This window comes from Sardina pilchardus, chromosome 9, assembly GCF_963854185.1.
Source record: "Sardina pilchardus chromosome 9, fSarPil1.1, whole genome shotgun sequence".
NCBI lineage: Eukaryota > Metazoa > Chordata > Actinopteri > Clupeiformes > Clupeidae > Sardina > Sardina pilchardus.
In genome coordinates, this window is record NC_085002.1 from 17,394,318 (window position 1) to 17,409,317 (window position 15,000).

A 15,000-nucleotide genomic window follows, 5' to 3' on the forward strand; every position below is an offset into this window, starting at 1 on the left:
CAGCTTGCCCCCCCACTCCCCCCCCCCCCCCCCTTCATGAACAGTCCGCCTGCGTTGGCTGAGCCTTAACGCCTCTCGCATAATGGCAGCGTAATGCAAGCTGCAGATGCCATTTGGACGTGCTTCGCGCTGACCCCTCATCACCCCCACCTCCCCCTTGCCCTCCTGCCACTTGGACGCACAGGGTCAGATCGGGGCAGGAAAATGGCTAGTCTCAGCTCGCTCTTGATGTATAATCATTTCTCCAATCCGCCTCCATGCCTCCAGCAAAAAAAAAAAAAAGAAAGAAAAATGCCACCCCCTTGATCGGACCTTTCCGGACCTCCCTCACTTATATTCTCCAGCAACCCATCCGAACCCTACTCCACCTCCCGCATCATCTTCTTCCGTTCTAAGTTGAGTCTACTAGTCGAGCCATTAAAAGTGTAATTCAATTAGATCCTGCAGTCTAATCCCGGCTAATGCCTTGCACTGAGACAGTGTGATGTGCGTCAAGTGTAAATGAACACTCTCAATTACAAGTTGTGTGTGTGTTATCCTGGCAGCCCACTCCACCCCCCCCCCCACCCCCCCGCTGGGGCGCGGTTGGAGTGAAACCCGGGGACGGATGGCGCACAATCACAAAGTTGTAATTGGCTGCGCAGACTCTGAGAATGTTCAGATCAATGTTTCACTCAAATGGTTTTTGGTATGAAAATGATCGAGTGCATGCGCTTCTGTGTCTGTTTGTGTGTGAGTGTGTGTGTGTGTGCGTGTATGTGTGTGTGTATGTATGTGTGTGTGTGTGCGTGTGCGTGCGCGTGCGTGCGTGTGTGAGTGCGTGCATGTGTGTGTGTGTGTGTGTGTGTGTGTGTGTGTGTGTGTGTGTGTGTTCGCGCCTTTTGTGCATGTGTGTAGTTATCTTTGTGTGTGAGCGAGGCTGTGATTGATTTTTGGAGAATTAGCATCATAGGAGAATGAAAAATTCCAAGATTGAGTAAGAGAGGCGGAGGGACGGGGGTGGGTGGTGTGTGGTGTGTGGTGTGTGTGTGTGTGTGTGTGTGGGGGGGGGGGGTGGTGTAGACGGAGACAGAACGCCTTCTCTCTCTGCTGTTTTTCTACATGCTGTTTGAGCGCCTAACCAAAGCTGTGATCTTAGCTTCACTGCCTGCCCTGCATAATGCTGTGATTCTTCTCCTCAGCCTCTTCATCTGGTTTTTATTCACTCGTGCCTTACTACTGCTGTGTCTCTCCCTCCCTCCTTCCCTCCCTCCTCCCCCCCCCCCCTCTCTCCCTCTCCCTCCCTCCCTCCTCCCTCTCTCTCTCTCTCTCCTCTGCTTATCTCTCTCCTCTTTGCTGTGTCCTTCTCCCTCGGCTCCCGCGCTTCTCCTCTGTGGCTTTTTGCGCTGACCTTCCTCGCTTCCCCGGGCCTCCTCATCCTCGTTCTCCTCGACTGCCTCCCCACCCTGCCCTGCCCTGCCCTGCCCTGCCCGCCCCCTCTCTCTCTCTCTGCCACGTGCGGTTGGCGGTACCGGTAGCTTTCCCCTGACGTGCGTCGGCTGCGGGAGCGCTGTGCCAGGACGAGGCGGGAGCTGGCCTCCAGACTGGGGGGGAAGCACTATGACGTGAAGGTATCCCACCAACCCCCTCCACCTCTCCACCTCTCCATTCATCCATAATTTCTCTCCATACCTCCATCTTTCCACTCCTCCACTCTTCTTCATCTCTCCATTCCTGCACCCCTTCACCTTTCCTTTCCTTCCACCTTTTCATCTCTCCCTCCACCCATCCTCTCTGTATCATCCCTCCACTCCTCCTCCCATCCTCTCTGTGTCCCTCCACTCCTCTACTCTTCATCTCTCCATTCCTGCACCCCTTCACCTTTCCTTTCCCTCCACCTTTTCATCTCTCCCTCCACCCATCCTCTCTGTATCCTCCCTCCACTCCTCCGCTGTTCCATCTCTCCGCCCTTCCATCTGTCCATCTCTCCATCCGTTGTCTGCAGGCTGTCTGGGAGTCCAACTCAGCAGCTGCCTCCGGGCCATGTCCATCTCTCAGCCACGGCCCAATGCGGCAGTGCATTTTCCCCAAGCATTGTTATCCAACAACCGTGACAATCGTGTGTGTGTGTGTGTGTGTGTGTGTTCGTGTGTGTGTGTGTGTGTGTGTGAGAGAGAGAGAGAGAGTGTGTGTGTGAGAGAGAAAGCAAATTGTTCTAGTATTTAACAATGGTCATTGTACCATGACACTTTTGGGAGATGGCCCCCATGTTCCAGAGTGAGAGCCGCTGTCTGCCTGCCTGCCTGCCTGCCTGCCTGCCTGTCTGCCGTGGGCCTGAGTGAATGTGAGTGGGGTTTAGTAGGAGTGAGGAGTCTCTGTGGGGCTTATTAGGTCAGGCTGGTTGGAGGCGTGTTGCTCCTGTGGTGATGCAAATAAGAGGTGTGTGAGAGAACTCCAGAAAAGCCATGCCTCATCAACCTGCCATGTCTCGGTGATAATGGCCAGGGTTTAAGCTGGGGAAAAACACACAACTCCAGGTACAGATATTTATGCCCTCCATCAGAAAATAAAATAGACAATATTTTATAAAATCTTCCCTTTTCAAGACACCCAAAAGAAAATATCCTTTGGATAGGCATGGCATGGCAGTGTTTTGTTTGTAAAATATCGCCAAGACTTTGTGTTCTTAGGCCCTGCCGTTCCTGGCAACTCTTTGGGAAAGGGCAGTGTGTGCAGTTTTGGATGACATTACCACATACAGTGTGTATCTGCTTACAGTGCAGTCCTTTCATTTTCTGCACACAAAGTGGAGGGTCTTTTGAATTAGCTTTGAGAAAAGTGACATACCCAAACTTCTCTTCTCTTCTCTCCTCTTCTCTTTTCTCCTTTCTTCTCCTCTATTCTCTTCTTCCGCCTACTCGCTCATCTACTGAGCGCCTGTATCCCACTCGCATGCATATGCTTGTGTAGATGAGCTAAACTCCCCCCCCCCCCTCCCTCTGAATAGCTCTTTTACTTTGGGAGGCCTCATGAATAAATGAAGTAAACAGTCTGATGTTTACTGCCACCGACACTGCCAAATGCTCCCAATTTATGACCTGCTTTCCCGAGGCTGGTGTAGACTTAAAAAAGAAAAAAAGAAAAACGAGTTATAAAAATAGCCTCTTGCTTAGATCCTTACAGTCACCACCTCTTAAGAGAACCAGCCGATATTTGAAGCTCAGAGAGAGGGGTGACTTGTGGTGACTTGGTGTTGGTCTCACAGCAGTGCCCGGTCTCTCTGTTCCGTCTCTCTACTGACCGAACTTAGCCAGTGGAGTGAGAGCGGGCGGGATTGTCTGGAGGATGTGTGTGTCAGAGGACCGCCGATTTTTTAGCCACGCTTGACCTTTTCCTCACCAGGGGATCTGTTCTCAGTGGGTCATCTGCCCTTTCTAGAAGCCACATAACAAGGGCCTGAAGGGATGGAGCAGGACGTTTGGTTTCACGCTGTTCTCTCTCTCTCTCTCTCTCTATCTCTCCCCCTGTCTGTCTCCTCTCCCTGGCTCTTGTCCTCCTTCATCTCTCTCTCTCTCTCTCTCTCTCTCTCTCTCTCTCTTCCCATCTTTCTCTCTCTCTCTCTCTCTCTCTGCAGGTGCAGCAGCTGATGAGGGCTGCCCGGAGTGGAACCAAGGATGGGCTGGAGAAGACCAAGATAGCCGTCATGAGGAGGGTCTCCTTCCTGCACCGGAAGGACCACGCGGGTGAGTGTGGGGTTGACGAGGGAAGTCTCCAGTGTCTCCAGTGTGTGTGTGTGTGCGTGTGCATGTGTGTATGGTGCGTGTGTGTGTGTGTGTGTGTGTGGGGGGGAGGTGCAAATGAGACAGAAGGCCTGAGGGCAGAAGGGTCCACTGTCACCCTCTACTTGTGTGAGTGTGTTTTTTTGACGGGGAGGCACTTCCCACAGCTCCTCTAATACCCCTCCGCTTGAAGAGCAAAGGACTTCAAGGAAGAGAAAATAAAGCCGTCCAGATGATGTAAGATATAGGAAATGAAACAGGGGGCCGTTTGTGTGCGTGTGTGTATGTGTGTGTGTGCGTGTGTATGTGTGTACACGTGTGTGTGTGTGTGTGTGTGTGTGTGTGTGTGTGTGTGTGTGTGTGTGTGTGCGTGTGCGTGGGGAGGAGGGAGGCGTGGGAGCCGGGATCAAGTCAAGCTGGCGTGCTCCGATTATCGGCGGCCATTGTGGCTGACGCGAGGGGCTTTTGATGTGCGGGAGAGACGGGCGGAAAATTCCCCATGACTGTCTCCTGTTCCCATAATGCCGTTCAGCACAAAGGGGACGGGATTAGCCGTCGCTAATGGAGACGCCCGGCCTGAGGCGGCGAGACACAGATAACCGCCGGAGAATGGAAACTTCTCCAACAATCCCGCAGAGGTTAAAAGGCCATCAGAAACTCTTATGTTTAGGTTGATATTGGTACTGTTCTTGTTGTTGTTGTTGATGATGTTGATGTTGATGTTGATGTTGATGTTGTTGTTGTTGGTATGGTTGTTGATGTTTGTTGTTGTTGGTTTTTTAAATGTATTATTCATTGTTATCTTGCCGGAAGTTTTCAACTGAAGCACCTATGTGCACAACCGTGTTTGATTTATTCTTTTTTTCTTGAGTGGCTGCTTTTGTGATCTGGCAGAGGAAGTTGTTTGAATGTTTCTCTCTGTGTCTATCTCAGTGAGAGTGTATTAGTGTGTGTGTGTGTGTGTGTGTGTGTGTGTGTGTGTGTGTGATTGCCAGGCTTTGCTGTTTCTGTTGGAGTGCTATGTTTCAATGAATTTTTCAAGCCCTTCAAGCCTTTTCTTGTTAGGGCGGTATATGTACCTATTCTGTTTGTTCTGCTCTGCTCCATTGTGGCTGTGGACAGAGCAAAACTATATAGTGTTTCATTCTCTCTCTCTCTTTCTCTCTGTGTGTGTGTGTGTGTGTGTGTAGAGGATGCCGAAGATGATGCAGGGTACTTGGATGTAACCGTGTCAGAGGCAAAGCATCCTCCTCCACAACTGGGTCCTATGCCAGATGGACTCAACAGCCACCAGGTTCGTGTGTGTGAGTGTGTGTGTGAGCGAGGGGATTGAGCCAGTGTTTACTCTGAGGCAAAGTAATAGGCAAACGGCAGAGACTGGAGGGGAGGGGCGGGAAGGAGGGTAGAGATAGCGCTTGTTGTAGGCAATGGAAAGAAGTGACACAGTGAGATAGAGGGGAGAGGAAAGTCTGACATTTGCCTCGTGTTGTCAATGCAATGGTACAGTCAGAGTGAGCAAGTTTGTTCTCCTCATACATAATTTAATACACATAGGGGTGGTTGACATGACATGGCCTTTTTTTGGTCCAGAGTGTCAAACTGAAGTAAAGAAATGTCTAATCTGCAAATAAATGTGGTTATATTGTTCAGAAAAACCTGCTTTATATGAACATATGGACCATTCATGCCAGTCATATTCCTATTTCTCAAAATGTTCAGCCAAACCAGGAAAAGCTCATATGGCGTGACTGTCCCGAGCCCATTTCACAAAGTTTGATTTTGAATAAAAAAAAATCTAATTAATATATTTTCCCATTACTTGAATACAATGAATACTAAAGATGTCTACTTGTAAGTCTGTAGTGTTTAAAGTCCAGGCATAATATTTTTGAACAAGCCATAAACAAAAACGTTTTGTCCCAAAAATCAATATCATATGGTGTGACCCTAAATTATGTTTTTTAAATGTGCAATTGTGTGGAGACCTTTAGGGATAGGGGGTCCTTCCTCATTCAGGAAGTATAATAACTTCTCAGAAGGACATTGGAAGTTTACGTGTTGAGTTATCTCTCATATTTCTTTCAATAAATCAAGTATTTCCAGCACTCCTATCTCAGTTCCACTTTTCGCTGTCTTTTGGTGTGACCCATTTTTCAGGAAAATTTCAAAAGTAAATAGTTTTTTGGTCAAAATTACCTTTACATCTTTGTTACCATGTTAAAGTGAGCATATGATTTTGGTCCTAGCATGTATCCTCAAGACTCATTGTTCTGCTAAGTGCATGAAACCTCATATGGAGTGACCCCATATCATATGGTGTGATGGGTTTTTTCTGTCACACCATATGATTTATTTGTCACACTATATGATATAATCTGTATTTTCCTACATAAATAATGTTTTTTTCAAAGATATGTTTAATTAATAGTTTAGTGTTATACATATTTTAACATATTTAACATTTTGTTAACATTTATTATTTAATATGTGGCACCTATTACCCAAGTGCTGTACAATATCTGGTGGAATTCTGTTTTACAAAGTTCTGAGTTTTTAACAGTGATCCTTTATGTGATATATTTGTCTTAAACTGTGATTTATTGTTTGTGAAATGCATATATTCACATTTTTGCGTTAACAGATTGTTATTTGGTGTAATTTATCATATGGTGTGACACCATATCATTTGGTGTGACATCAAGAAACATCAAGAAATTATGAAAATAAAAAGGCTTTCGGAGTCTAAATCATACAAATCTGAATGTGACAGATAGGAAATAGGGTCAGCAAACATTGTATGCATTTCATTTCTTTTGTATCAAGATATGTCCAAATTAATATGAAGTTTATTGAAAAATTAGGGACAAATGCCTTACTTTGTGTATTGATGAATAAATATACTGTAAAATATAATACATTTCCACAAGGAAATGCTAGATCTTGATGAAGTAAAGATAGAAGATTATGATACACTGACTCACATAAAAAATATATACCACATTATAGTTTTACACACAATAACTTTCATGTCACACCATATGATAATTTTAGCCACTAACACAAGACATTAGTGAATAAATATGAATTCCAATACAAATTCTAAAAGATCATACATATTTTGGGAATGGGAGAGTCAGTACAACATAACTAAGTGATTTCCATGCATAATATCTGATTTTTTTTTCAAAAACTTTTTTTCGGCCTAAAACGTCAACCACCCATAGACACATTTATGCTCACACACATGGACACGGGTACACACACACACACACATTCTCTCTTTATCTGTCTCTCCCTCTCTCTTATCCTCACACACATGTACCGTGTGCGCTGAGGAACCGCAAAAGCCAATATTTGCTGCTCTCTCCCCACACCCACCACCCCCCTCCCACCCCCCGCCCACTAAACTTCCCCATCCTCTCTCAGCCATCCAGACAATTGGCCAGAATGGATCAGTGTGTCCTTAATTACCCAGGCTCCCCTGCAACCCCCCCCCGTCCCCCCCCCCTCAGTGCTGCAGTGTCTCCATTGGACCCTCTAATTGCCTGCTTTTCTTCTCCCCTCAGATCGTTCGCCGCCACATCCTCGGCTCAATCGTCCAGAGCGAGAGAAGCTACCTGGAGTCCCTGAAGAGAATCCTTCAGGTGAGTCCGACTGTCTCCCCGACTGTCCCCCACCGCCTCCTCGCTTTCTCCCTCCACAGTCTCTCCCTCCCTCTCTCCTACCCCCTCGTCTCCTCGGCGGGGGCGAGACGCAGCGCTTTCAGCCTCACAGAATCCTGAGGCCTCCTGGGGAGTCTTAGCCAGCCCCGAATCAAGCGTGGCGTCATAGAGGGAATAGCAGCCCAGCTGGGTCTCGGGGAAACCAGATTAGGGTCCGGACACATCTCACTGGCCACGGTGAATGGAGGAGCGCTGTTCATTAGGCCATTCAGAGAGAAAAAGACATCAGGTGAAATTCGTGTGATATTGTTAGGTGCTTTGGGTCCATAATAGTTCTAAATTGTCCTTGCTCTATGATCCTGTGAGGGGGAAATGGTCCAGGCACCTTTTGCACAAAATACACTATTATGTTTGTCAGAACGTCCTCATTCAAAGTGGGTAGATCCACATGCTTTGTGGTACTACAACTATAACAGCTACATTAATGAGAACAATAACAATTAATCATTCATTCATTAATTCATTACAACAAGAAGAAGAACTAGTCCCATCTATTGAAAGTCCGATAAAATCTTTATGAATGGATGCCCAAAGATGGACATTACGTGCAATTAGACTGGTAATACTCCTGTTTTGCTTTCTTTGCAACACACAGATGGCTGTGAATCTTTGGGTTAGCTGGAACACTGGAACACTGGAAAAGATTACCATTTCTTCTTTCTTTCTTGGGGCATCTGGAGATTCAATTTCTTTTCTTATTCACAGAGACCTGTGTGTGTGTGTGTGTGTGTGTGTGTGTGTGTGTGTGTGTGTGTGTGTGTGTGTGTGTGTGTGTGTGAGCAAGTCGAGAAAGCAGAGACCGTATTACACTTTCTATAGGTTATGCATTCCTCACTCAAAGCCAATGACCAAAAAAATAAATCAATGGCCAACTTTGAGGAAAAAAGATGAAACACCACACACACACACACACACACACACACACACACACACACACACACACACACACACACACACATATATAATAGAGTACTGTATATTGGTCCACAGCACCATATAGATTTCATCATGGCCACCTAGGGGTAGATGTGTGATGAGTGTTGCTGCAGCTCAGCGTGCCATGCTGGAGATGGACTCCAAGGATGGCTTGCTCTTGATGAAAGATTCCATAACTCTGGAAGCGATAAGGGATGCACGTCTGCCTGGCTAGAACAATTCCCACAGTTGCACGGCTGATAAAAGCCTTTAACTGGTGATACAGTGGCCTTATAAAAAGAGAGAGGAGATAGGAGGTCCTCTTAAGAGCAGTCTCTCATGTCTGAATCAGTAAAGGGCTTTAAGGACTCGGACGTTTGATTTTCTCGCTGCTCTTTTGAACGCAGTCAAAATGGGTTATTGTCTTATATCTTTTAGTTATTTAAGTGGTTGAGCTTTTAAAAGTGCCATGACCTTAACTGTCCGTGTGTGTGTGTATGTGTGTATGTGTGTGTGTGTGTGTGTGTGTGTGTGTGTGTGTGTGTGTGTATGTGTGTGTGGGTGAGGGTGGGTGTGGGTGTCGGTGCCGTAATACATGCTGAAAAAAGTCTGAATACAAAAAGCATACAAACTCATTTGTCATTTGTCTGGAAGGAATGCTTATAGGTCTTGAAAATGCCACCCTCACTAAAACCAATCCTGACGGAAACCAACTGAAAGGCCACCTGTGAAACAAGGGTTCATGTTGTCACCCCGACGCCAGTTTGCGGCATGATTGTGCCGATACATCAGCTAATGTCAGCTTCGTCTGATATTTAATGTCCTTTAGTTCTACATGCTTATTATATGGTGTTCTGTGTTATGTGAAAGTTCCACTAACTTGAATGAAGTTTCCCAACATTCAGAGGTCTGATAGTTCTGCATAATGATTGCTGCAAAAAAAATGTATAACTGCTGCCAATGGCAAAGGGTTTTGTGCTTCTGAATGATTTAAGTCTTTCATATTATTCTGAAGGAAGTCCGTTCACTTCACTTAAATGTTCTAAAGGTACTTAACTGGTCCAACACAATTTTTGTCCAATTGAGCAGTTCACTCCGCATGGTCCTGTATGGCTGTTCATGAGCCAATTTCACAGTGTCCAGGTGTCTGGCCTATAGTTGATGTTAGTAATGCCTTAATTGGCAGGGTAAATCATCTTCCTGTTTCTGTCTTTCCTATAGACTGAGCTGTTCCAGAGGAAGCTAGTTTACACAGTGGCGACATCTTGTGAAATAGGCTCATTGTTTGTGTCTGGCATTGTAAATGGGAAGCAAGGTTAATGGCTCATGATCAATTGCTTCAGGAGCAAAGAAAGGAGGGTGTCCCTTGAGAGATACCACCAACTTTCCACTAGACCACTAGAAAGTCACACAGATGACCTTTTAAGAGTGGTCTCATCCTTGCATCTCCCATCGCCAATGATCTCTCTCCTCTTCTCTTCTCTCCTCTCCTCTCCTGCTCCCTCCATCCCTCTCCTCTCCTCTCCTGCTCCCTCTGTCCCTCTGTCCCTCTGTCCTCCAGGAGTACCAGCGCCCCCTGCTGGAGGCCGAGCCCCGTATCCTGAGCCCGCGCAAGATCCGGCCCATCTTCTACCGCGTGCGCGAGATCACCCAGTGCCACTCCATGTTCCAGATCGCCCTGGCCTCGCGCGTGGCAGATTGGGACGCCTGCGAGAAGATCGGTGACCTCTTCGTTGCTTCAGTGAGTGCCAGATAATCCTGTTACAGGCCACTGTGTAATGGAGTGTGTGCCTTGGTCGTCTCTGTGTGTGTGTGTGTGTGTGTGTGTGTGTGTGTGCCTTTGAGGATGATTATATGAACATGGAACATGTGCCTGTGTGTTCGGCTATATACAGTACAGCGCTTTTGAATGGCATCATTTGGTCATTCGTAGGTTTGATTGTGTGAGTGAATGGATGAACTGAGAGGCGTATATATATATATATATATATATATATATATATATGTATATATATATATATATCTGTTATGTGCTTTGGAGAATACATGCTATAAAAAGGTCTATTTACCATTCACCATCACGTGTATGTGCATATGTCTGTGTCTCCGCTTGTGGGTCTGTATTAATAGGGGTTATCCAGAACGTCAGAAGGCTATACCAGAAAACGGGTCTAATCACATCCACTTATCGAGTGATACCATTGATTCTGACAGCAATTAAGCTATTGTCAGCTAAAATACTGTTGACCTGCATTTTAAATCCGGTTTTATCATCTGTATGTTGTCTGTATTGTTTTGTATAAAAGGATGCAAAGATAAAATCAACCATCAACACTGATTTGAGTATCAGTGATCCAAATATAAAACAATCTTTTACCTATCACCTACATATGCTTATTTATCGTTATTTTTTACTGTGTATGTGTCAGAATCAATGTTATCAGTCGATAAGCCTTCTGACGTTCCGCATAACCCCTATTGTGTCTGTAATGGATTCCTTGCGCTCATGTTTGCGCCAATACCTTCGCTTGAGTTGACGAGTGACCAACGCCACTTGAACCGTCTGTGGGGCCCAAAGGAAGCACGCTGGTACCTTTTAAAACTGATATGGAGTCTATTACGGCCGTGATGGATTCCCCCCGCGTGTCTGCAAATGAAGAAGCCGGCGCTCCCGGTGTGAGTGTGGCTTTGTCGGCAGCTCTAATGGGCTAATGAATGAGTGTGGTGTGATGACCCTTGGTGCGGTGATCATCCATAAGGCCTGCTCATTATTTACCGGTTAAAGGAAAAAGGCCCTACACCACACTGCCCACCCCTCCACCCACCCTCCTGTGTCTGTGTGCTGTGTGTGGGGATGACTCCATTGATCTCCAACACTCGAACGACCCCCTGCAGCGATAGGGACTGGAGAATGGGAAGATGAACATGTTCATGTGTGTGCGCAGAGAGAGCACACACAGACACACAGACACACAGACACACACACACACACACACACACACACACACACACACACACACGCTCACAATCACACAGCCTTAAATAAGCACATACATTCTCCGAGCGCCATGAACATATTGGCTCTCGCGCCCACTCTCTTTCTCTTCCACACGTGTGCCCACGTCGTTATTCGCAACCGATTTCCTTGGCACATTCAGTTAATGATTATCCGAGATGGATGTCTCTCTTCTGCACGTGTGCGCAACAGTGAAAGATCTGTGTATGTATTGAACGTGGATCTCGATGGAAGTGTGTGGATCGAGTAATATCTGTGTGGAGGGTTTGCATGTGTAGGCCTAAGGATTTTAGTGTCTTTAACCTCCTGACTACCAGAGGTTAGTTTTGTCCTCTCTAGAGGACATCTGTAAACTTGACCAGACCATGCATGCTACTGACCTAACTCCTTTCCTACTCTATAGAGGACATTCAGGACTTTTAATTGATACCAAATGTATGGGGGTGGGGTTTTGGGAACTTCTTCTTTTTTTCTTGTAATGTCATGGGTCAAATCGACCCAATTTTCCAGGAAGAAAAAGAGGACGTTCCCAAAACCCCACCCCCATATATTTTGATATTTGATATTCCATTTTAGAAAGGTCCTCTAGTCTAGAGAGGACAAAAATGAACTGCTGGTAGTCAGGAGGTTTTTAACATCAACGCCATACACAGCGAGTTTGTGTATGAGTGTATTACGTTTGAGGAGGACAGGCAGACCTAAGTGCCTATTTGTGAACATGTAGAAGAGGAGAGCCTCTTAGTAAGCATTAGTGTCTGAGAGTGTGTGTAAGGGTCAGCATGAGTGTGCATTTAAGTGTGCGAGAGTGTGCGGTGGATATGATGGATAGTGCGTGTATGCTGGTGCGTTGGTGTACGCATGTGAACACAGGTATACTCATTTTTGTGTGTGTGTGTTTTGGATGCGTGTTATGCGTGCTCATGAGGGATGGGTAGATGCGACCAGAAGCCCATGGGCTACTCGTTAATTATCTCCCCGCCTGCCCACTAACTCCCCCCCACCCCCCCCACCCCACCCCACCCCCCACCCCGGTGCTGCCGTCAGCAGCTCTGCTTGTGCTTAATCAAAGCTGAATGAATGGATGCGTGCCATGCTCCCTGCTCTCAATGGGCTCCTATATAATGGATCGCCGAGTGTTTTGGTCTCCACTCCCCCCAATGGTAAACAGATCAGACCTCCATAAGTGCCTGACTGAAATTATCATCCCCTTCCCATTAAGGTGCCTCTTCTTTCAAGAGTGCATCACACCTGTGGACTCCCCGAGGAGGAGGGGAGGGTGTGGGGGGGGGGGGTTGTGGGGGTGGCGGGGTAGTCAGGCTGAACCGGTAGGAACAAACCGGAGCTTCGTCGTGCAAAACAACAGAGAGCCCTCTGCACATATCTGAATGCCAGCATCTCTGAAAAGGGTTTATGGGGGATTTTCTGCCAGCTTTCTGGGGCTACTGACTATCAATCTATCTCACAGCGGGGGAGATATTTGTAATGCAGTCTACGGCTAATGTGTTATCACGCTGTGGTATGTCATATCTGCTGGGTCCATTGTTCCACAGGATGATTTTGCTCGAGGAAAGGTGGGTTGAACGCGATGCATACCTGAAAAGCATTTTTTTTACCGAGCTTCCTTTTGTCGCACAACTAGCCCCGAAATGGTGATGGATGTGGAATGAAAATAGAGAAGCATTTCTGTTTCTGGACAAAAACTCTATTTCCCTCCTCCTGGCTTTTTTTGTTGTCTCAAAGTGTTTGCCCTTCCTCTAAACATGACTTTATTTCTGTTCCTATTTAAATGTGCCTTTAGCTGGCTCTGTCAGTTTTATTCGATTTTATTGTTATTTTATTCTGTGTTTTCTTGACTACGAGCCTTGACTACACCTATGTGAATACTCAGGGTATCACTGTCGTGATCAGTCAATTCCCCTGAATAAAAGTCAGATTGATTGATGACCCATCTTGTTTCCACAGTTCTCCAAGTCCATGGTGGTGGATGTGTACAGTGACTATGTGAACAACTTCACCAATGCCATGGCTCTCATCAAGAAGGCCTGCATGTCCAAACCCGCCTTTCTGGAGTTCCTGAAGGTGAGCGAGTCTCCTCTCCTCATAAACACCGACATGAAATGTTTTTCAGCCCTGAGGGCTTCTCTCTCAGCCCTTCAGTTGGACTTATGCATGTTTGTTTATTAATCTTGTTTGTTTATTTTATTTATTTCTAGTCATAAAACTTCAACATAAAAGGCATAGTCATAAGATGAAGAAGATTTTTTTTTAATTTCAGCTAGCAAATTTCATCACCAAAGGACACTCCTTTGAACTGGGAGAAACTTTCCACTGACAGCTAGGGTCCTTGTTGTTAAAAAGGGCTCTTCATGAAACCCTGGCAAGACTCTCCTTAAACAAAAGTGATTAATCATCCCACTGACAGCACATCTTTTAAAAATAGTAATTTATTGTAAATTATTCCCCATTATATCATTTTAGGCTCCGGCAGCCTCCAAAGGTGTTTTGCAAGCCTTTATTTTCAGTGGCTTGACCGTGCACTTAACTTTTCCGCCTAAAAGCAATAGAACCCCCATGAATGTAAGATGCCTCCTCAATTTCACTTCGTCCACATGCAGTAGGTTTTATTGCTAGAGTTCAGTTTTTGCTGAGCAACACCAATTGCAAATGAAAGCACAAAGAAAAAAAAGGTACATTTGTGAAATGAAAAATGGCGTTGGTCCTCTCTCCCCGTGCCTCTGTGACCACCATGAAATTGATGTAGTCTGAGGTTATCTACTTGGTGTGTTCAGACACAGAGGCAAAAATCCGTGGTTTTGCCCCCAAGCGGAATTGCATGAGAGGATTGCGGTTGAGTCAGTCTAAGTCTTTTAGAATCTCAAAACTTCCTGCGGAATGACAATTAAAAACTTTAGCTTATTGAAAGGTGCATTTGACCTGAGTTTGTGTTTAATTAGTTTTGCCCACTCAGTGGAACACACACTCTGTTTTTTTCCTCCTTTCTCACTTATGCGCAGCCCTTGCCCACCTACACTGATACGCAACCACACACACAAACACACACACACCCGCACACGCACGCACACACGCTTTTCCAATGTCGGCCAAGTTCCGAGGGCACTGCATTGGGAATCGATAGAGTAATACTAACCCTCACCCACTCTCTCCCTCGTTTCCATACCACTCAAAGATCTTCTCCTCCCTCAGGGTGCAGAGATCTCTCTCTATCCGTCTCTCTCTGTTCATCTAATTGGACACACTTCCTCTCTGTGGTGCTACAGTTTCCCTTCCCCTATTTGAATCTGTCTAATCTTTCTCTCATCTCTCTTCCCCCCTCCCTCCTCTCTCTCTCCCACCCCCTCCTTCTCTCTCTCTCTCTCTCTCTCTCTCTCTCTCTCTCTCTCCTTTCTCGCTCCTTGCCCCCTGTAGAGGAAACAGGCTTCCAGCACTGACCGCATCACCCTGTACGGCCTGATGGTGAAGCCCATCCAGCGCTTCCCCCAGTTCATCCTCCTACTCCAGGTCAGTCTCTGCTCCGCCGACAAACCTTGTTACTCTAGCTACACCACCACCGCCACCTCCACCCACCACC

General features: G+C 46.3%; 1 protein-coding gene across 1 annotated transcript in view; it reads left to right on the forward strand.

Moving 5' to 3' along the window:
* Positions 1–15,000, forward strand: part of arhgef10la (Rho guanine nucleotide exchange factor (GEF) 10-like a) — a 121,266-nt gene that overhangs the window by 20,509 nt on the left and 85,757 nt on the right. Inside the window, exons 7-13 of the mRNA XM_062544971.1 lie at positions 1,518–1,610; positions 3,614–3,722; positions 4,949–5,052; positions 7,325–7,402; positions 9,957–10,136; positions 13,374–13,490; positions 14,838–14,930. Of these exons, the coding sequence (XP_062400955.1) occupies positions 1,518–1,610; positions 3,614–3,722; positions 4,949–5,052; positions 7,325–7,402; positions 9,957–10,136; positions 13,374–13,490; positions 14,838–14,930 (774 nt within the window). The remainder of the gene's footprint in view (positions 1–1,517; positions 1,611–3,613; positions 3,723–4,948; positions 5,053–7,324; positions 7,403–9,956; positions 10,137–13,373; positions 13,491–14,837; positions 14,931–15,000) is intronic.